Genomic DNA, 23,523 nt, shown 5'->3' with positions numbered 1-23,523 from the left:
CACACACAGCCCTCATAATACCACCATATAGTGTCATAATATTACTGCCACACACAGCCCTCATAATACCACCATATAGTGTCATATTACTGCCATAAACAGCCCTCATAATATAGCTATATAGTGTCATAATATTACTGCCACACACAGCCCTCATATTACCACCATATAGTGTCATAATATCACTGCCACACACAGCCCTCATAATACCACCATATAGTGTCATAATATCACTGCTATACACAGCCCTCATATTACCACCATATAGTGTCATATTACTGCCATAAACAGCCCTCATAATATAGCTATATAGTGTCATAATATTACTAGCATTTACAGCCCTCATAATACCACCATATAGTGTCACAATATTACTGCCATACACAGCCCTCATAATACCACCATATGGTATCATAGTATTACTAGCATATACAGCCCAGATAATAAAACCATAGAGAGCCCTCATAATATCATCATATAGTCAGGTCGGTACTATAGTATGTATATGCCCTGGGCTAGTGCAGCTCCAGGGAGGCTACTAGTGACGGGGGAGAAGACTTATCCACGCTGGGGGACCATCCTCTTCCCGATAACAGGGGAGGGGGGGGGGTTGTGGTAGAGGGGGTGACAGTGCCGAGAACTCTACTGCAATGTGCTCCGTTTCCTTAGGGGTCTCCCCGACGGCTGGCTATACCCACTAGGTGGGGCCTGTGTTCCTGGATCTGTGTCACTCTGTGAATCTGGGTAACTGCAGTTCAGCACGGCCATAGACTGCTACCTAATACTAGACCCTTCTCTGGAGCCCCCACCCAACAGGGGGCGCTCCTTTAATTTTTGGGGATTGTTAATCTGCTTCTATTTACAATAAGAAACATTTGTATCTTCTGCGCCAATAAATGACCAAAGCGGACGACGCAGGAAATTGCTTCCCTCAGCACCGCCATAACGTGCACCATTGTTCTGCAGGAGATTCTTCAGGTGGAAGACGTGAACTGTATCGGGGTGGACTGGCATCACGGCTCCGGGAATGTCCTCATCTACAGCCAAGCCACCAGCAACGTGCGAGTGGTGGGAGCCGAGATCGCCTACGTGCTCAGGACCTGGCAGGTGGGGACCGGGGCACATTATATTATCTATAGGGACCCAGGATGGATCTCTTCCCCTCCTCTATGATCTCCTCCCTTCATCTGTGATCTCATCTCCTCCTCTAACATCTCATGTCCTTCTCTACGATCTCCTCCCTTCATCTATGATCTCCTCACCTTCTCTATGGTCTCCTCTTCTCCTCTATGATTTCCTCCCCTCCTCCTCCTCTATGACCTTCTCTTCTACTCTATGATCTCTTCCCCTCCTCTATGATCTCTTCCCCTCCTCTATAATCTCTTTTTCTTTATGATCTCCTCACCTCCCCTATGATCTCCTCCCCTCCTCTATGATCTCCCCTCCTCCTCTATGATCTCCTCTACTCCTCTATGACCTTCTCTTCTCCTCTATGACCTCCTCTTCTCCTCAATGATCTCCTCACCTCCCCTATGATCTCTTCCCCTCCTCTATGATCTCTTCCCCTCCTCTATGATCTCTTCCCCTCCTCTATGATCTCCCCCTCCTCTATGATCTCTTCCCCTCCTCTATGATCTCTTCCCCTCCTCTATAATCTCCTCTTTTCCTCTATGATCTCCTCACCTCCCCTATGATCTCTTCCCCTCCTTTATGATCTCCTCCCCTCCTTTATGATCTCCTCTCCTCCTCTATGATCTCCTCTTCTCCTCTATGATCTCCCATCCTTTATGACCTCCTCTCCTCCTCTATGATCTCCTCTCCTCCTCTATGATCTCCTCTCCTCCTCTATGATCTCCTCTTCTCCTCTATGATCTCCCATCCTTTATGACCTCCTCTCCTCCTCTATGATCTCCTCTCCTCCTCTATGATCTCCTCTCCTCCTCTATGATCTCCTCTTCTCGTCTATGATCTCCTCTTCTCCTATATGATCTCACCTCATCTATGATCTCCTCTCCTCCTCTATGATCTCCTCTTCTCCTCTGTGATCTCCTCTCCTCCTCTATGATCTCCTCTCCTCCTCTGTGATCTCCTCCCCTCTCTATGACCTCCTCTGTGATCTCCTCTCCTCCTCTATGATCTCCTCTCCTCCTCTATGATCTCCTCCCCTCCTCTATGATCTTCTCTCCTCCTCTGTGATCTCCTCTTCTCCTCTGTGATCTCCTCTCCTCCTCTGTGATCTCCTCTCCTCCTCTGTGATCTCCTCTCCTCCTCTATGATCTCCTCCCCTCCTCTATGATATCCTCCCCTCCTCTATGATCTTCTCTCCTCCTCTATTATCTTCTCTTCTCCTCTATGATCTCCCCCTCCTCATTGATCTCCTCTCCTCCTCTATGATCTTCTCCCCTCTATGATCTCCTCTTCTCCTCTATGATCACCTCCCCTCCTCTATGATCTCCTCTCCTCCTCTATGACCTCCTCTATGATCTTCTCTCCTCTTCTATGACCTCCTCTATGATCTCCTCTCCTCCTCTATGATCTTTTCTCCTCCTCTATGACCTCCTCTTCTCCTCTGTGATCTCTTCTCCTCCTCTATGACCTCCTCTATGATCTCCTCTGTGATCTCCTCTCCTCCTCTATGACCTCCTCTTCTCCTCTGTGATCTCTTCTCCTCCTCTATGACCTCCTCTATGATCTCCTCTTCTCCTCTGTGATCTCCTCTCCTCCTCTATGACCTCCTCTTCTCCTCTGTGATCTCCTCTCCTCCTCTGTGATCTCCTCTCCTCCTCTATGATCTCCTTTCCTCAGTGACATCTCCAGGATTATTCTCTGAGAAGAGCAGATTATAGCAGAAGGACCCCAAATACATAAGCAGTATAAGGGAAATCCTAGAGATGTGACCTATAGCAATGGGCACCCAGTTGGCCCTCTAGGGTTCCTCTCGTGCTGCACCTATGATCTTGTTCTTTCCTCATTTCTAGAAAGAACTGGACTATTCCCCGAGAAACATTCACATCATGGGACACAGTCTGGGAGCTCAGGTGGGCGGAGAGGCTGGGAAGAGACATCCTGGGCTCCGGAGAATCACTGGTATGTTGTCTGTAGGATACAGGCGTGTGTCCTGGATGTCAGTCTGTCCCGTGTAACAGGTCATGTGATCTGTAACCTTTCCCTGGCAGGTCTTGACCCGGCTCGGCTCCATTTTGAGGATACACCCAATGAGGTCTCACTTGACGCCTCTGATGCCGACTTCGTTGACGTGATTCACACAGACATCGACCCACTTTTCGGTAGATCCTCATCTCTGGTGGAATCTATGTAGAGTAACGGATGAGTCGGTGTTGACGTCTCGTCATTGTCTTTGCGCTAGGTCTTGGCCTAATAAAACCAGCAGGTCACTATGACTTCTATCCCAATGGTGGACGACAAATGCCGGGCTGCCCGAGCCGACTCAGCTTTCTTAACAACATCAACGGTAAGTTCTGCTGCCCCCGTACGGCGCCATTTGTAGCAGTGAAAGTCTCATCTGTTCCTTTTCTTCTGTCAGATCCTTTGTCCTGACTAGAGATGAGAGAACCTCGAGCCTCGCTTGGATTGGGCCGAACCTGAACTCTCGGCTTTAGATTAGAAGTTGGATGCAGCCCTAAGAGGTCCTGGAAACATGGATCCAGCCATAGGTTGTATCCTTTCCCAGGACTCCCTGGGGCTGCATCCAACTTCTTCAGCCACCGGTAATGCAGAGAGTGGGTCAAGCAACAAAGATGGTGGACATGTGTGTGTGTTTTGTCTTCCACCTCCCAGCAAGTTTATTCCACGCCCCCATGATGTTGTGGTGGCTCCTCAAGTGTCTGCATCATTTCATATTTCAATTGGTCTCCCATAAGTTTCCAATAAGTGGAGGTCCTACCTCCTGGGACTATGTCATGAATGGTGGAAGACACCTTTAAGGGGATGGACTAATCTGGACACTCTCTGATGATCAAGTCCTCCAACCAAAGACTAAAGCTGAAATTCCCAGTGATCAGCAGTGATCTGTAGGCAGCGGGTGTTCTATTCTCCTGCAGCGCCCCCCACAGGGGAAGTGAAGTATTATTCTCCCAATATACCAGCACTTGATGAGATGACAGTACGCCACTAAAAGGGCATGTAAGGAAAGGTAGTCTGTACCGGACATGGTGGCTTCCTATGAGATTGCCGGGTGTGTGACTACAAGACAGGGGGATGAGATTGTGGACATAGCGTATACTGTGCCTGATACCAGAAAACAATAGCTCTACTCATCTGTCCCATCAGATATAGTGGAGACCATCGCCTGCAACCACCTACAGGCCTTCCGCTACTATGTAGAGAGCGTCCGCAATCCAGGGGGCTTCCTCGGCTATCCCTGTCCAAACTACGAGATGTTTAAAGCCGTAAGTGGCAGCTCTCCATGTGAGACACCATGTGATGCCCTGTATATAAGACACCCCCCACCTTCCCCTGTGTATATGAGACACCCTATGATGTGGCTGAGGCCCTCTGCATATGGTACTGTGAGTATATGAGACACCCCATGAGACAACCTCCACCACCTGGTATAGGAGACAGTCTGTGAGGCTCTGTGTATATGAGACACCTCCCTTATATATGAGACACTCTGTGAGGTCCTGCCTGTGTATATGAGACACCTGCCTTATATATGAGACACCTCCCTTGTATATGAGACCGTCTGTGAGGTCCTGTGTATATGAGACACTCTGTGAGGTCCTGTGTATATGAGACACCTCCCTGTGTATATGAGACACTCTGTGAGGTCCTGTGTATATGAGACACCTCCCTGTATATATGAGACACCTGCCTGTTTATATGAGACAGTCTGTGAGGTCCTGTGTATATGAGACACCTCCCTGTGTATATGAGACACTCTGTGAGGTCCTGTGTATATGAGACAGTCTGTGATGCACTGTGTATATGAGACACTCTGTGAGGGCCTGTGTATATGAGACATCTTCCTGTGTATATGAGACAGTCTGTGAGGGCCTGTGTATATGAGACATCTTCCTGTGTATATGAGACAGTCTGTGAAGCTCTGTGTACATGAGACAGTCTGTGAGAGACTGTGTATATGAGACAGTCTGTGAGGTCCTGTGTATATGAGACACTTCCCTGTGTATGTGAGACACTCTGTGAGGGCCTGTGTATATAAGACAGTCTGTGAGGGCCTGTGTATATGAGACACCTCCCTTTGTATATGAGACAGTCTGTGAGGGCCTGTGTATATAAGACAGTCTGTGAGGTCCTGTGTATATGAGACACCTCCCTGTGTATATGAGACTGTCGGTGAGGTCCTGTGTATATGAGACACCTCCCTGTGTATATGAGACAGTCTGTGAGGTCCTGTGTATATGAGACTGTCGGTGAGGTCCTGTGTATATGAGACACCTCCCTGTGTATATGAGACTGTCTGTGAGGGCCTGTGTATATGAGACACCTCCCTGTGTATATGAGACACCTCCCTGTGTATATGAGACAGTCTGTGAGGGCCTGTGTATATGAGACACCTCCCTGTGTATATGAGACTGTCGGTGAGGTCCTGTGTATATGAGACACCTCCCTGTGTATATGAGACAGTCTGTGAGGTCCTGTGTATATGAGACACCTCCCTGTGTATATGAGACACCTCCCTGTGTATATGAGACACTTCCCTGTGTATATGAGACAGTCTGTGAGGTCCTGTGTATATGAGACTCCTCCCTGTGTATATGAGACTGTCGGTGAGGTCCTGTGTATATGAGACACCTCCCTGTGTATATGAGACTCCTCCCTGTGTATATGAGACTGTCGGTGAGGTCCTGTGTATATGAGACACCTCCCTGTGTATATGAGACAGTCTGTGAGGTCCTGTGTATATGAGACACCTCCCTGTGTATATGAGACACCTCCCTGTGTATATGAGACAGTCTGTGAGGGCCTGTGTATATGAGACACCTCCCTGTGTATATGAGACAGTCTGTGAGGGCCTGTGTATATGAGACACCTCCCTGTGTATATGAGACACCTCCCTGTGTATATGAGACACTTCCCTGTGTATATGAGACAGTCTGTGAGGTCCTGTGTATATGAGACACCTCCCTGTGTATATGAGACACCTCCCTGTGTATATGAGACACTTCCCTGTGTATATGAGACACCTCCCTGTGTATATGAGACAGTCTGTGAGGGCCTGTGTATATGAGACACCTCCCTGTGTATATGAGACTGTCTGTGAGGGCCTGTGTATATGAGACACCTCCCTGTGTATATGAGACACCTCCCTGTGTATATCAGACAGTCTGTGAGGTCCTGTGTATATGAGACAGTCTGTGAGGGCCTGTGTATATGAGACACCTCCCTGTGTATATGAGACTGTCTGTGAGGGCCTGTGTATATGAGACACCTCCCTGTGTATATAAGACAGTCTGTGAGGGCCTGTGTATATGAGACACCTCCCTGTGTATATGAGACACCTCCCTGTGTATATGAGACACTTCCCTGTGTATATGAGACACCTCCCTGTGTATATGAGACTGTCGGTGAGGGCCTGTGTATATAAGACAGTCTGTGAGGTCCTGTGTATATGAGACACCTCCCTGTGTATATGAGACTGTCGGTGAGGGCCTGTGTATATGAGACACCTCCCTGTGTATATGAGACTGTCTGTGAGGGCCTGTGTATATGAGACACCTCCCTGTGTATATGAGACAGTCTGTGAGGGCCTGTGTATATGAGACACCTCCCTGTGTATATGAGACAGTCTGTGAGGGCCTGTGTATATGAGACACCTCCCTGTGTATATGAGACAGTCTGTGAGGTCCTGTGTATATGAGACACCTCCCTGTGTATATGAGACAGTCTGTGAGGTCCTGTGTATATGAGACACCTCCCTGTGTATATGAGACAGTCTGTGAGGGCCTGTGTATATGAGACACCTCCCTGTGTATATAAGACAGTCTGTGAGGTCCTGTGTATATGAGACACCTCCCTGTGTATATGAGACAGTCTGTGAGGTCCTGTGTATATGAGACACCTCCCTGTGTATATGAGACACCTCCCTGTGTATATGAGACACTGTCTTACTTCTATATTACTCAGATCTCTGTATAAGTAGATGTGTCTGGAGCGCCCCCTATAGCTGACCATGTGCTGTCACCCCAGGGCTCCTGCTTCCCCTGCCCCGCTGACGGCTGCCCACCCATGGGGCACTTTTCTGAACCGTCTCATAGAGTCACAGCGTGGGGGCAGACCTTCTACCTGAACACGGGGGATGACCCGAACCTCTTCTCCAGTGAGTGTTACCAGAGACTAACCATTTCTAACGCTCTGGCTTATTATAGACAAAGGCTGAGATTAATTCAGATCTTTGTTGCCCATAGCAACCAACCACACCTCCCATAGCAACCAACCACGGCTCAGCTCAGAAATACTAAGCTGAGCTGTGACTGGTTGCTATGGGAGCTGTGACTGGTTGCTATGGGCAACAAAGATTGATAACTCTCCGCCATTATAATGGTGGTCTTGGCTCCTTTTCTATTCCAGGCTACAGATATAAGGTTGAGGTGACGATTCTTGGAAGCCGGACGGTTACGGGACAGATTTTTGTGTCTTTGTACGGTGACGAGATCTCCTCGGAGGGGCACCAGGTGCTGAAGTGAGTGACATCGGGGGTATAGAAGGGTATAAGTGTCTGTTCATCCTGAGCCTCCCTGTTCATGAATAGAATGCGAGAATTATAGCGTAGACCGAAACATAAACCTTTTTTACGTTTTTTTAGGGGATCATTCACACCTGGTAATTCTTACTACGGATTCTTTGATTCAGATATAAAACTGGATGAAATAAATTGTGTGGATTTTGTTTGGACGTCACCCTCTCTGCTGCCGAACGTCCCGCGTTCCAAGATGGGGGCCGGGAGGATAGACGTCCAGTCAGGAGAAGACGGCAGCATGTAAGTCTATCAGGTCGGGGAGGACTGTAAGCCCACCAGGGACAACGAGGGGTCCGCCATCTGGGTACACAAAACAGAGGCACTGAGCCCTGGTGCTGCCCTCCCCCCCTGGGTGGTCGGTCAGTGGCAGCAGAGAGCACTGTGTCAAACTGGAAAGAATACACCACTTCCTGCAGGACATACAGCAGCTGATAAGTACGGGAAGACTGGAGATTTTTAAATAGAAGTAAATTACAAATCTTTATAACTTTCTGACACCAGTTGATTTGAAAGGAAAAGATTTTCGCCAGAGTTCCCCTTTAATATCTGATGCTATATCATATATATATATCTGCAGTAATGACATCGTATAAGCTGCAGTGACATCACTATACCACAGCGCAGTGACATCATCATCCAGCGTGAGCGGCTCAGCTGGTGCCACAGTGTACGAGCCGGTACTGCACCCCCACACACAGACCTTCAGCTGGGGCCACCTCATCCATATGTGAGGGAGTCAGAATGAATGATGTATATGAATGATAATAAACCAGTGATGACCTCTGTGGAGTGGACAGGGTGACCCATGCTTCTTTCTCCCTTAGATTATCATTCTGCACGACTGGGACTGTAAGGGACAAAGTCCCACAAACCTTGGTCCCCTGTAAGGAACTCCCGTACCATCCACAGCGCCACAGACTCACCGCAATGACCTCCTGTAGATGATCACCTTCCATGAGCCAAACCAGCCCCACAAGGATGAGGATGATGGCGGTGACCCCAGGTGGAGCCCCAGAAGAGGCGGCAAAAACAAGATAATGAACCCAAAATTATCACAGACCCCCGTCCGGGCAGATCCAAGAGCTCACAGCGCCCCCTACTCACAACTGGTAAACTTCCATCCTGCCTATCCCTGCTGATGTCTGTTCTATGGAAAGTAAAAGTGATGAAAACTGCAACAACTCAGCTGTTATCAATTATAATATATATACATATATATGTATATAGGAGGCAGTAGTTATATTCCTGTATATAGGAACAGTATTATAGTAGTTATATTCCTGTATATAGGAGCAGTATTATAGTAGTTATATTCCTGTATATAGGAACAGTATTATAGTAGTTATATTCCTGTATATAGGAGCAGTATTATAGTAGTTATATTCCTGTATATAGGAGCAGTATTATAGTAGTTATATTCCTGTATATAGGAACAGTATTATAGTAGTTATATTCCTGTATATAGGAGCAGTATTATAGTAGTTATATCCCTGTATATAGGAGCAGTATTATAGTAGTTATATTCCTGTATATAGGAGGCAGTAGTTATATTCCTGTATATAGGAGCAGTATTATAGTAGTTATATCCCTGTATATAGGAGCAGTATTATAGTAGTTATATTCCTGTATATAGGAGCAGTATTATAGTAGTTATATTCCTGTATATAGGAGCAGTATTATAGTAGTTATATTCCTGTATATAGGAGCAGTATTATAGTAGTTATATTCCTGTATATAGGAGCAGTACTATAGTAGTTATATTCCTGTATATAGGAGCAGTATTATAGTAGTTATATTCCTGTATATAGGAGCAGTATTATAGTAGTTATATTCCTGTATATAGGAGCAGTATTATAGTAGTTATATTCTTGTATATAGGAGCAGTATTATAGCAGTTATATCCCTGTATATAGGAGCAGTATTATAGTAGTTATATTCCTGTATATAGGAGCAGTACTATAGTAGTTATATTCCTGTATATAGGAGCAGTACTATAGTAGTTATATTCCTGTATATAGGGGCAGTATTATAGTAGTTATATCCCTGTATATAGTAGGGAGTATTATAGTAGTTATATCCCTGTATATAGGGGGCAGTATTATAGTAGTTATATTCCTGTATATAGGAGCAGTATTATAGTAGGTATATTCCTGTATATAGGAGCAGTATTATAGCAGTTATATTCCTGTATATAGGAGCAGTATTATAGTAGTTATGCGGTTCAGGGAAGAAACAGAGTGCTGCACCTCACACCTATGGCTGATACTAGTGCCCCTAGGCTAAATAAAAAACACATCAGAATTTTGTGTATGAATTGATCAAGCCATACTGCCCCATGTACCTCGTGCCGGTATCTGATACACATGGGTCCCTACACTAAGTCCACACCGTGCCAGTCAGTGGCCACCAACCCCGCAGGCACGCACAGCCAGGGAACGGGGGCCATGGGACGGCCCTGCGACCCCCATGCCACAGGACCAGACCCACAAACACCACACCAGAACCCGGCCAGCACCGCCGGCGGAGATTCATTCAATTCATACACAAAATTCTGATGTGTTTTTTATTTAGCCTAGCGGCACTAGTATCAGCCATAGGTGTGAGGTGCAGCACTCTGTTTCTTCCCTGAACCGTATTTTGTTTCTCTCTTTTCTCCGTGTTTTGCACTCCTCCTGGTGAGACCCACATGACCGCAATTAGCAGGAGACACCTGAGTGCACATGGTTTTAATCCCTCCTGTTTTTTCCCATTCTGTTTGCTGCAGCTATGGTGAGTGTAATTCCTTATCCAGACTTGTGCTGCTTGGGGGCGACCTTCTCCGCCGGCGGTGCTGGCCAGGTTCTGGTGTGGTGTTTTTGGGTCTGGTCCTGTGGCATGGGGGTCGCAGGGCCGTCCCATGGCCCCCGTTCCCTGGCTGTGCACGCCTGCGGGGTTGGTGGCCACTGACTGGCACGGTGTGGACTTAGTGTAGGGACCCATGTGTATCAGATACCGGCACGAGGTACATGGGGCAGTATGGCTTGATCAATTCATACACAAAATTCTGATGTGTTTTTTATTTAGCCTAGAGGCACTAGTATCAGCCATAGGTGTGAGGTGCAGCACTCTTTTTCTTCCCTGAACCGCATTATAGTAGTTATATTCCTGTATATAGGAGCAGTATTATAGTAGTTATATCCCTGTATATAGGGGGCAGTATTATAGTAGTTATATTCTTGTATATAGGAGCAGTATTATAGTAGTTATATCCCTGTATATAGGAGCAGTATTATAGTAGTTATATTCCTGTATATAGGAGCAGTATTATAGTAGTATATTCCTGTATATAGGAGCAGTATTATAGTAGTTATATTCCTGTATATAGGAGCAGTATTATAGTAGTTATGTAAAATCACAGGTAGAAAGAAAGACTGGGGCACTCACCGAACTTGCAGCTTCAGTTTATTTGCAGTATGGCTTCAATCCTAAGGTGAGGGAGGACAGATGGAATGGCGGGCGCTTACACCCCCGGTACTCTACACCCACATTATAGTAGTTATATTCCTGTATATAGGAGCAGTATTATAGTAGTTATATCCCTGTATATAGGAGCAGTATTATAGTAGTTATATCCCTGTATATAGGAGCAGTATTATAGTAGTTATATCCCTGTATACAGGAGCAGTATTATAGCAGTTATATTCCTGTATATAGGAGCAGTATTATAGTAGTTATATTCTTGTATATAGGAGCAGTATTATATTAGTTATATCCCTGTATATAGGAGCAGTATTATAGTAGTTATATCCCTGTATATAGGAGCAGTATTATAGTAGTTATATTCTTGTATATAGGAGCAGTATTATAGTAGTTATATTCCTGTATATAGGAGCAGTATTATAGTAGTTATATCCCTGTATATAGGAGCAGTATTATAGCAGTTATATCCCTGTATATAGGAGCAGTATTATAGCAGTTATATTCCTGTATATAGGAGCAGTATTATAGTAGTTATATTCTTGTATATAGGAGCAGTATTATATTAGTTATATCCCTGTATATAGGAGCAGTATTATAGTAGTTATATCCCTGTATATAGGAGCAGTATTATATCCTTGTATATAGGCGGCAGTAGTATAATATAGATCACATAGAGGGGTAGAGTTCTATAACTTCCCTTTGTAATATATATTCCTTACATCACAGTTACACTATGCATTGGCGCCTGTAGTGTCTGTCAGTCTCTCGCTATATTATGTCTATTGTGGAGACGGAATCCTACGTGGAGCCTCGGGGAGAGACCCGGCATCCATTGCTCCATTCTCAGGTCACAGAAATAACACAAATTTGGAAAATATGGAGCGGAGTCTCGGCTGTGGCGGCAAAGTCAAGAGCTTTGATGTTGGAGAGGGTTAAGTGCGGAGCAGGAGAGGACGGTGCTGGAGGAGGAGGCGGCGGCTTTTTACTAAAGTGTGTGGAAAAAAAACCCACCGGCAGCCCACTCAGGGAGAATGAAAGGGCCTCTTCACTAATGGTGCTGCTTCCCAGCAGGTGAGAAATCCCATTGTCAGGACAATAATGGACTCTGCTGAGCTATTATCAGAGCGGCGCAGAAAGAGAGCGTCCGTGACCCCTCGCCATCACCTCCCCAGGTAGCGGCAGCTAATGAAAACACTGCGCACAATGCTGCAGCCCGCCACGCCGTACACCAGGCCTGCTTTCCCCGGCTCCCTGCATTTACCTTGAAGTACCTACCTTGCACCTCTGTGACCCCATTAACGCAGAGCAGGGAGCACAAGTCCCAGGATTCCACTTAAGCGGCTGCATTATGCGCAGCACAAATAACACGGGCGCCATTGTCATCCGCCTTTTCTGCATTATCTCCAATTGACAAGGACGAATCTTTAACCGGCGACGATTCACCAGCAAAGCTGCGATTGTGCTCAATGCGACCGGCTTGTTTTCTCCGGTTTTCGAAGCTCTTTAAACTGTTTACACTTAAGTGATACATTTGCCAGTGATGATTTCTATGGGTGTTAGGAAGCCATTAAGTCCGCGGCGACCAAAGGTCACAGTGCGGAGGATTAAAAGAACGTATTGGACTGATGGAAAAAGTCATCATCACCCAGTACGGAGGAGAGATTATATTACTGCGGGATGAAGATCGAAATTTCCTGTAACTACCGCTCTATACACAATATACAGGGGGCGGGGCTGTGACTACCTCTCTATACACAGGATATACAGGGGGCGGGTCTGTGACTACCTCTATACACAGGATATACAGGGGGCGGGGCTGTGACTACCTCTATACACATGATATACAGGGGCGGGGCTGTGACTATCTCTATACACATGACTTACAGGGGGCAGGGCTGTGACTACCTCTATACACAGGATATACAGGGGGCGGGGCTGTGACTACCTCTCTATACACAGGATATACAGGGGGCGGGTCTGTGACTACCTCTATACACAGGATATACAGGGGGCGGGGCTGTGACTACCTCTATACACATGATATACAGGGGGCGGGGCTGTGACTATCTCTATACACATGACTTACAGGGGGCAGGGCTGTGACTACCTCTATACACAGGATATACAGGGGGCAGGGCTGTGACTACCTCTATACACAGGATATACAGGGGGCGGGGCTGTGACTTCCTCTATACACATGATATACAGGGGGCGGGGCTGTGACTACCTCTCTATACACATGATAAACAGGGGCAGGGCTGTGACTACCTCTCCATAGTTGCCAACGTTTGAATTTTTTTTTCCAGGGACACCTTACCGTTGACAAGGGGTGTGGCTTATTTGTGGGTGTGGCCTATCACGGGTGTGCCTTTTTTTTTTTTTAACGAATCCTCCAGTTAAAATTTTACAGTCAGAACAACAGAAAAGGAGCATTACACACCACAGTATCAGGTCCCCAGTATATTACACACCCCAGTATCAGGTCCCTAGTATATTACACACCCTGGTATCGGGTCCCCAGTATATTACACACCCCAGTATCAGGTCCCCAGTATATTACACACCCTGGTATCTGGTCCCCAGTATATTACACACCCCAGTGTCAGGTCCCCAGTATATTACACACCCTACCTCAAAGCAGCATACAGGCTGTGGCCCAGAGATAGCACTCTACTCACTGACTGTATATACCAGTTGTTTGTGCCCATATGATACAGCTGCACACCATATCATCATACTACTACCCCCTTTATCCTCCTGCTACTCCATCATCATACCACTACACCCTTCATTATACTACCCCTTCATCTGTAATTAAAACAAAAAAAAAAAAGCTATACTCACCTGTATGATTCCTCTAGTCTTCCAGCGACTCCTCTCCCTGTTGTGCATGAGTGACATCACTTGCACCGCTTCCTGGGAGCGGAGCGGCCCCTTGTGGCTGGAGGCAGATACTGCCTGCAGCCACAAGAGATACTGTCACAGCGGGAGCTTATGGTTCCCTGCTGTGTTAGTACACTGTTAGCACTCATCAGTACTTTTAGCTAAAGGCGTGGGGGGCGGGGCTTCCTGGGACATGGTTTTGCCGGGACTGTCCCCTTAAAACCAGGACGGTTGGAAACTATACATCTCTATACATGATATACAGGCTGGGTGTCAGCAGTAATATATGAATAGCTGTAGTATAGGGTGTGTGATCTCATGTCTGATCCCATGCCATGATATTAGTGATGTCATCCCGGGGGCAGGGCTGTGACTACCTATCAGACATGATATACAGGGGGCGGGGCTGTGACTACCTATCAGACATGATATACAGGGGGCGGGGCTATGACTACCTATCAGACATGATATACAGGGGGCGGGGCTGTGACTACCTATCAGACAAGATATACTGGGGGCGGGGCTGTGACTACCTATCAGACATGATATACAGGGGGCGGGGCTATGACTACCTCTCAGACATGATATACAGGGGGGTGGGGCTGTGACTACCTCTCATGATATACAGGCCGGACTATTAAGAGACCACACAAACTCCACTTCTTTACATCTACTGTGTATTTATTATTGCAGACAGGTTATGCGGGGTCAGACATATGTAAACTTTCAGGCACCGTGTGGTTACCACAGAGATAAAGGGGGTCTCCACTGAATCGGTTATATGACCCGTCAGTCACACAGGAAATAGAACAGGTCCAATGAACAATCCCTTCAAATCAATGAGAGAGAGAATATTGTGGCTTGTAAACCCCGAGTGAGAAGCGTCAGGGCATTACGAGAAGACAGGTCGGGACCCCAAGAAAATCATCAGCATAAATATAAATTACAGCCAAATCCAGAATAAACAGCAGAACAAAGGAGCAGAAACAAAGATCTGTACATTATATATAAATATACATAAAATTATAGAGCGCCCCCGCCGGGAATCATGGCTGGTCAGGGAAACGCCGATTAAGAAGAAAGTTTCAACATTCAAAAGCCAGAAAGCAAATCATAGCCCGGAAAATCTGTAACGTTTGGAAAATACTGAAAGTCATCTTCGAAATCCGAGTGTAACTTGACGTGTACTGGTCCCGAGATGCGTTTTATACAGAGTCAATGAGTATCTGTCAGGGGTATACACCGGTCAGTGTAGGGGGGTGGGGGGTGGGGTGTATACATCTGATGTGCAGTCGGGGGTATACATCTGATGTACGGCCGTGACAGATGACACGTTGTATTATCAGACTCCTTCAAAAAGGCTTGGGACATGACTGAAGATTTAATAAACCAGAAACCCCCAGAGGGAGAAGTTACCCCTATGTAGACGGCTGTTTCTGGGTTGTTGCCCCTCATCGGTGCTGGATGACACTGTATTGATGAAGGGCAGCAACCAGGAGTATTAAATCCCCAGCCGCGTTCTCAGCTACTCCCACAAGGTGGCATCAGAGAGCTACTCTACATATCCTTCTTCCCAGAGTTTCCAGTGTAGAGTGCGAATGGCCTTTAAGTCTCTAAGTGTCTTTATGGTGCTCTTACTCTATAAGACATGCAGAATTATGGTTACAGCTCTGGAGGTGATATGAGAGCAATTCTGCTATTACATCTTGTCTTCTACTCTAGTCACATCCAGGGCTGCATCAATAATTCTGCCACTGTTCCTACTATACAACACCTGATGCAAGCACTACATCCCCCACCATGCATTACAGCGGAGTAGGATGGGATTCCTGTCAGGATCAGTACAAGACAAGTAAAGACTTTAAAATTTTTAAAAAGGTATCCATCATGTGATTAATCATGTGACCGCTGGGGCTGTAAAACTCAAAAAAAATAATAAAAAAATTAAAACTTTCATTAAATTTAAGGCAAGATGGAAGACTGGGCAAACTTTTGCACATTTTTTTTGGTTGCTCAAACTCAGTTTTTCGGTCGTCCCTTTAAATCACGTTTACCGATTCCATTCGGCAGCCAAAATACGTTCTCTCTTCAGCGGGGGTGGAGCTACTGATCTCTAGAAGCTGCGCAGTATAAAGCGGGAGTCCATATAATGTGAGCCTATAATAAGCGGCTCAGGCCCTGGCCGGTGGCGGGTGACAGGTGTCATCAGTAGGGGGCGCCATGCTACATCACGGCGGTGTGGAGTGAGGTAAGGACATGCTCAGGGGGCAGCAAGGACCAGGTCGACTCTATCTGCTGAGGTGCCAGTCGGTACTTGGCGAGGGAAGATGAGTCTCCACATTGACAGTGAATTCCCATCTAAACCCAGTTGGAGAGGGTCTCCGTCTCCCATCACTGCGGTGACACGGAGCGGCACCATCTGTACATACTGGAATGATGTCCTTGTTGACCTGGAATTATTACGATAAAACGGTGAAGGCGATCTTCACTGCTGGCGTTTCCGGTTGCGCGGTCAGGTAATCATGACGTCTCCTTTGGACTAGGCGGGTACTGGCTAAGTTGGCCACATCCGGAGCAGATCCCATCGTTTACCTCAACCAGAGGCGCTGGTAGTGAAGGGCTCCTTTAAGAACAGAGGCCTGAGCCAGTGCTGGAGCAAAGTTGCAGGAAGGCATAGAAGGGGGGCGGAGTCTAGTTTAAGAAGTCAATGTTGACTTTGACACTTTTGGAGGTGGCAACATCAATAGCCGTGGCCTTGATCTCAGTGTCCCCGAACTGCATGATGGTCTGAATCTCCCTGCGGGTCAGGGCCGGAGAGCCCTCCACCCCGGTCAGGTCGAGCCTTAGCGTGCCACACTTGCGCACTCCTGGGTCGCTGATGAAGTTGACGTCTTCTTTCTCGGAGCTGTAGACATTGATGATGATCAGTAGCTGGGAAGGTTTGGCCGGGGTGTAGCTGCGTTTGACCGTTTCCCCCAGAGCCACAGACTGGTCGACCAGGATGAACTTATCGAAGACGTCTGTGCACCACCGCGTGCCATCCTTTACCAGGAGCTTATCTGCCGGATGTTTCCCATCAACGTATCGGTTCAGGACGCCGACGCCGTACGTCAGTGGAGAGCGACGGACTTTGATGACGGCCGGATCCAGGCCGAACAAGACGGCTCCTTTAAGGATGGTTAATCCCACGTCGTGGGGGATGATGACGCGACACTTGTCTCCGAAGGCTTTCTGTACGGCCTGCTGCAGCAAAGGCGACTCCGCAAAACCCCCCACCAGGAAGAGGAACTTCACTCCGCTCACCTCCGGCTTCTGGAAGAGGTCCGCTGCAGGCCAGAGCGAGAAAAACCAGTGTAAATGAGGAGCGAAACCAACCACAATAGTACACGGCTGTCACTATACTGGACTGTAATCGCCCTCCTGCAACCTTTACTTTTTTGTATTTTAGCTATTATTTTATACAATTAATGTTTAATAATGAGTAACTCTGTAAACCTTTAAAAGGAAAGTGTCCCCCAAATTTTCTGTTACAGATCAGAGTCAGATACTAAAACATGTTCTTTTATTCTAATCTGTTTCTATTTTCTGACTGTAATTTATTTCACTTTTTGTACATTTTTATGGGGGCAGCCATCTTGCCTGAGCTGTTTTTAACAGCATTTAGTGACATGCTTTACAGCAAGACTCATGGACATAGACGACAATAGACAGACACTGTCCCCTTGAAATGAATGTGAAACATTACTGAGCGCGCTCTGTGACCTGTGAAGAGGTCATTACACAGGGAGCTGCTTTTGTCTCCTCTATCTACTGGTGTCACATGACGCTGCAATGCTGTACAGATCACTTTACAGCAGTCTCCTCTATCTACTGGCACAGACACAACAGGAAGTCTCAGCTTAGTTTTAGCCCCAGTGGTTAGAATGAGAACTGCAAGAAATCAGGATTATTCTATAATATAGATAGAAAAATTGAAAATTAGAAAAACATTTACCAAATATTCTTATAAAAATCTGTTAAAAAAGTTGTTTTACATTAAACTTTTTTTAAGTCATTTTTTGATGACACTGGCCCTTTAACCGATTCAGAGTCACACTCAGAGCTGCACTCACTGTTCTGCCGGTTTGTTACCATACAGCAATGCAGGCGGGCAGCCAAAGTTACTATAGTAAAGAGTAGGAAAACCGCAGCCTGATTCTTAGAGACAGCGGCAACCGTGAAAGCAGCCGCGTATAAGATTACATCCAGCACTGCTACCAGCTGCTCCTCGTATAACTGGGGACCGGCCCTTTAAGACAGCCAGCTCGGCTCTGATGTATTTCTTCTACCTGATGGGAGACGGTACAGGGCCGGCTTTGGCGCACAATACGTTCTCTATTCACGGCTGGTAACATAACCGGCCCGGACTTACACAAGTGATCGATTATGTGGTCCACGGTGGGCTTGAACAGGGCGTTCATTGCATCGGGATTCATTCGGAGCATCCCCTGAGACGACCACTTCACAAAGTCCACACTGAGCAGGAAAGAGACGTCAGTGAGAAAGTCAAGACATGGCGGCAAAACATTACTGGAGGCTCCTCGTGTGGGAAGGGGGGGAACAAGGCTACATACTGACCCAGAAAACTATCACTCCCATCATCCCTGACCCCAGGAGCTCACACTCTAATCTCCTATCACAAACAGTGTATCATCACTCCCATCATCCCTGACCCCAGGAGCTCACACTCTAATCTCCTATCACAAACAGTGTATCATCACTCCCATCATCCCTGACCCCAGGAGCTGACACTCTAATCTCCTATCACACATAGTGTATCATCAATCCCATCATCCTCCCTGACCCCAGGAGCTCACACTCTAATCTCCTATCACACATAGTGTATCATCACTCCCATCATTGCTGACCCCAGGAGCTGACATTCTAATCTCCTATCACAGTGTATCATCACTCCCATCATCCCTGACCCCAGGAGCTCACACTCTAATCTCCTATCACACACAGTGTATCATCACTCCCATCATCCCTGACCCCAGGAGCTGACATTCTAATCTCCTATCACACACAGTGTATCATCCCTCCCATCATCCCTGACCCCAGGAGCTGACATTCTAATCTCCTATCACAGTGTATCATCACTCCCATCATCCCTGACCTCAGGAGCTCACAATCTAACCTCCATAGTTTACACAGAAGTATCACCCCCATCATCATGCAGACATGCTGGATTACTGGAAGGCTTGGAGTCATTTCCGGACTCACTTGCTCTTGCGGAGGGCGTGCTCCACACTGTGACCTCTGAACTTCTTGTAGTAGTCAATGAAGGAGAAGGGTAAGGTGATGTTTAGCGGATTGGTCCTGTCGGGCGCCGCCGCTCTTTTTCGTGACTCGAAGGCGATCATGAGGTCGACCCAGGCGGCCGGACGCTTCACCTTAAACTGGTCGATGAAGTCATCTCCGAAAATTTTACAGAGGAGTTTCTCAAACTCATAGTCCACTCCGAGAGAGCCGTAGGGTCCCCCTGTGAAGAGCAGGACAATGATCGGTCAGCTGGACGTAGAAGGATGCAATCATTACATAAGATTGTGCACCAGCCCTTTAAATATGATAATGGAGGTAGGAGGAGCCATAAGGAGGACAACCCCCTAGGTGCCACTCTATACAGCAGTAGTAACTTTCAGCCCAAAGATCTTGCAGCCAAGGCGACGGCCAGTTCAGGTTACAGGATGGAACTGGGGGCACTGACGCTGCCCACGTACTAATCTCAGATGGGTGGACCAGCCCTTTAAACGTCACTGTCGCCAGCAGAGGAGTCGCCACAAATACAAGGAAACTTTTACAAATACCGTACCTGAGGCCTTGTACAGCTCCTTCAGGTGACCTTCCGGTAAGCGGATCTGGTGGACGGTCAGGTCCACGGTGCCTCCTCCGCAGTCCACCACCACGTACCGATCCCCTGTGAAATACAGAACACTGATGAAGAGGAAGCGGAAGTGGGAATTGGCACACCACTTAAAGTTAAAGTGGAGATCAGCGCCCATGTGACAGGTCACGTGATTACATAGCCACACCCATATCTAGTGTCAGACAAAATAAATTTGTAGTAACTGACAAAGCACAATCATCGTAGCAGAGGTAATATAAGAGGCAGAGTCACTAACCACGCCTACCTTCCTCCAGCTCCGCCCACAGTTCTCCAATTACATTTTCCACCATGAAAATCCGACTCTGACGATTCCGACGGCCATGTTCCTTAGCTGCAAGTAAAAAAGATCAGAACTACTAAGGACCGCCATGGAAACATCTGTAAAAGTCCTTCCAGGGGACTTTAAAGTGACTGATGCTCTCCTGGTTCTACTATAAGACTGAAAATCCGAGACCGGGACCCTACACCACCACTTAGCATCAGAGACCGAGACAACACGGCTGAGCATCCGAGACCAGAACACCACACCACCACTGAGCATCCGAGACCAGAACACCACACCACCACTGAGCATCCGAGACCAGAACACCACACCACCACTGAGCATCCGAGACCGGAACACCACACCACCACTGAGAATCTGAGACCAGGACCTTACACCACCGCTGAGCATCTGAGACCAGAACACCACACCACCACTGAGCATCTGAGACCCCAACACCACACCACCACTGAGCAGCCGAGACCATAACACCACACCACCACTGAGCATCCGAGACCGGAACACCACTGAGCATCTGAGACCCCAACACCACACCACCGCTGAGAATCCAAGACCAGGACCCTACACTACCGCTGAGCATCCCAGACCGGAACACCACACCACCGCTGAGAATCAGAGACCAGAACACCACACCACCACTGAGCATCCGAGACCGGAACACCACACCACCGCTGAGAATCTGAGACTGGAACACCACACCACCGCTGAGAATCCGAGACCAGGACCCTACACCACCGCTGAGCATCCCAGACCGGAACACCACACCACCACTGAGAATCTGAGACTGGAACACCACACCACCGCTGAGAATCTGAGACTGGAACACCACACCACCGCTGAGAATCCGAGACCAGGACCCTACACCACCGCTGAGAATCCGAGACCAGGACCCTACACCACCGCTGAGCATTCAAGACCGGAACACCACACCACCGCTGAGCATCCGAGACTGGAACACCTCACTACCACTGAGCATCCGAGACTGGAACACCACACTGCCACTAAGCATCCGAGACTGGAACACCACACTGCCACTGAGCATCCGAAACTGGAAAACCACACTGCCACTAAGCATCCGAGACTGGAACACCACACTGCCACTGAGCATCCGAGACTGGCACCCTACTCCACTGAGCATCTGAGACCGAAACACTACACTGCCACTGAGCATCCGAGACCATGACCCTACACCACTGAGCATCTGAGACTGAAACACCAGACCGATACTGAGCATCCGAGACCGGGTTATGACCAGCACACCACCACCGAGAATTCAAGGCTGGGACCCTACACCACCACCGAGAATCCGAGACCGGGACCCTACACCACTGAGCATCAGAGACCGGGACACAGCACCACTGAACATTTAAGACACCAGCTCTGCTACATCAGCATGAGGTAGTATAATGGGCATCAGACCTGGATCTGTGGGGCTAAACCCATTGATGGCGGCTTTGCTGCTCAGGTCGATCATCTGATGAAGTCGCAGTTTGCGGCAGTAGATGGACGCCCCCTCTGGCTCCAGCGCGATAATCAGCTGCTCGGGGTTCTCCGGAGAAACCATCCCGGCCTGTAGGACACAAGAGTCATTGTCAGGGCAAACTACAACTCCCAGCATGGCCTGGTCACATGGTCAGATCTCAAGACATCAATAATCAGTAAATGCAATGCACATCCGCTGTGTTACACGTTCCAGCGATGATGGAGATGATGATGATGATGAACGTTCTGCAGCCATCAGCCTTGTTCCTCGTAGATTTCATGGATATCAGCGTCATTTGTCACTTTACGGACAGATGAAAATGAATCGGCTTCAGGTCTGAGAGGTGATTGTCGCGTTGTTTACCGCCATAGTGTACGGAGGCGGCTGAGAGCATCGTCTCCCCCATTACAGCCTCTTAGGTGGCGGCTTTATCTCAGGATCCTCTGATTAGAACGTCACAGGGCGCGGGAGGCTCTTAGTGGCCATTAGAGCGATGAAGACCGGCTGATGTCTCCTCACAGGAAAGACGTCAACTCTTCTATAGAGAGATGAGCGACGAGGAGGAGGCCATTAAATAGTCGGTTATAATGAAACCTGTCAGACAGAGAACGTGATATCACCCACCTCCTGTCACACTCCGTGTCCGCCCCCACTGATCAGCCATAACGTTAAGACCATTAATATAGTGCTGGTCCCCTCCATATTCTGACCCCATATTCCTGTGATGTGACCCCACCCCTAATGCCAGACCTCATATCCCTATCCAGCAGCAAGTTTTTCAGGAGTTTCCTTTACAGCAGCTCTTCTGTGGGATCAGACCAGACCATCTAGCCTAAACACAACTGCCCCCCCCCAGCACATCAATGGCTCCCTCCCCGCTTCTCCTTCCTTGGACACTTTTGGTCGGTACCGACCACTACATACTGCGGAGCCCACAAGACCGGCCGCTCTGGAGATGATCTGACCCCGATCATTACATTCACCCATTCAAATTTTTATCATCTGACCTGTCACCTGCTTCCCATATATCCCATATATCCTCCCATCAGACGCCACTGTCCCCCGATAATCCCATATATCTTCCCATCAGACGCCACTGTCCCCAATAATCCCCATATATCCCCCCATCAGACGCCACTGTCCCCCGATAATCCCATATATCTTCCCATCAGACGCCACTGTCCCCCAATAATCTCCATATATCCCCCCATCAGACACCACTGTCCCCCAATAATCCAATATATCTTCCCATCAGACGCCACTGTCCCCCGATAATCCCATATATCCTCCCATCAGACGCCACTGTCCCCCGATAATGCCCATATATGCCCCTCCATCAGATGCCACTGTCCCCCGATAATGCCCATATATGCCCCTCCATCAGATGCCACTGAACCCCAATAATCCCCATATATCTTCCCATTAGACTCCACTGTCCCCCAATAATCCCCATATATCCCCCATTAGACGCCACTGTCCCTCAGATAATCCCCATACATCCCCCCATCAAACACCACTGTCCCCCGATAATGCCCATATGTCCCCCCATCAGACGCCACTATCCCCCGATAATCCCCATATATCTTCCCATCAGACGCCACTGTCCCCCGATAATCCCCATATATCTTCCCATCAGACGCCACTGTCCCCCGATAATCCCATATATCCCATCAGACGCCACTTTCCTCAATAATCCCCATATATCCCCCCATTAGACGCCACTGTCCCTCAGATAATCCCCATACATCTCCCCCATCAGACGCCACTGT

At 47.8% G+C, this 23,523-nt stretch overlaps 2 protein-coding genes across 7 annotated transcripts in view; one reads left to right on the top strand and one right to left on the bottom strand.

Annotated features, from left to right (window-relative positions):
• The window catches only part of LOC138799007 (pancreatic lipase-related protein 2-like), a 31,435-nt gene extending 22,553 nt beyond the window's left edge, over positions 1–8,882 (top strand). For 4 of the 6 annotated variants that reach the window (XM_069979693.1, XM_069979691.1, XM_069979692.1 and 1 more), the window contains 9 exons: positions 967–1,107; positions 2,979–3,087; positions 3,177–3,287; positions 3,368–3,472; positions 4,291–4,409; positions 7,171–7,300; positions 7,552–7,663; positions 7,787–7,960; positions 8,545–8,882. In XM_069979693.1, coding sequence (XP_069835794.1) covers positions 967–1,107; positions 2,979–3,087; positions 3,177–3,287; positions 3,368–3,472; positions 4,291–4,409; positions 7,171–7,300; positions 7,552–7,663; positions 7,787–7,960; positions 8,545–8,665 — 1,122 coding nt within the window. In that variant the 3' untranslated portion in view covers positions 8,666–8,882. Of the gene's footprint in view, positions 1–966; positions 1,108–2,978; positions 3,088–3,176; positions 3,288–3,367; positions 3,473–4,290; positions 4,410–7,170; positions 7,301–7,551; positions 7,664–7,786; positions 7,961–8,544 lie in introns of those variants that run through there. The other 2 variants (XM_069979694.1, XM_069979695.1) reach the window with 2 other exon arrangements.
• A 5,877-nt stretch (positions 8,883–14,759) lies between these two features.
• The window catches only part of HSPA12A (heat shock protein family A (Hsp70) member 12A), a 30,101-nt gene continuing 21,337 nt past the window's right edge, over positions 14,760–23,523 (bottom strand). The window contains exons 7-12 of the mRNA XM_069978810.1: positions 21,691–21,841; positions 20,233–20,319; positions 19,914–20,018; positions 19,325–19,583; positions 18,474–18,577; positions 14,760–17,388 (exon numbers count right to left, since the gene is read on the bottom strand). Of these exons, the coding sequence (XP_069834911.1) occupies positions 16,754–17,388; positions 18,474–18,577; positions 19,325–19,583; positions 19,914–20,018; positions 20,233–20,319; positions 21,691–21,841 (1,341 nt within the window). The 3' untranslated portion in view covers positions 14,760–16,753. The remainder of the gene's footprint in view (positions 17,389–18,473; positions 18,578–19,324; positions 19,584–19,913; positions 20,019–20,232; positions 20,320–21,690; positions 21,842–23,523) is intronic.

Source organism: Dendropsophus ebraccatus, chromosome 8 (genome assembly GCF_027789765.1).
Source record: "Dendropsophus ebraccatus isolate aDenEbr1 chromosome 8, aDenEbr1.pat, whole genome shotgun sequence".
Taxonomy (NCBI): Eukaryota; Metazoa; Chordata; class Amphibia; order Anura; family Hylidae; genus Dendropsophus; species Dendropsophus ebraccatus.
The sequence above is the reverse complement of the archived record's forward strand: the minus strand, read 5'-3'. Positions and strand labels throughout refer to the sequence as shown.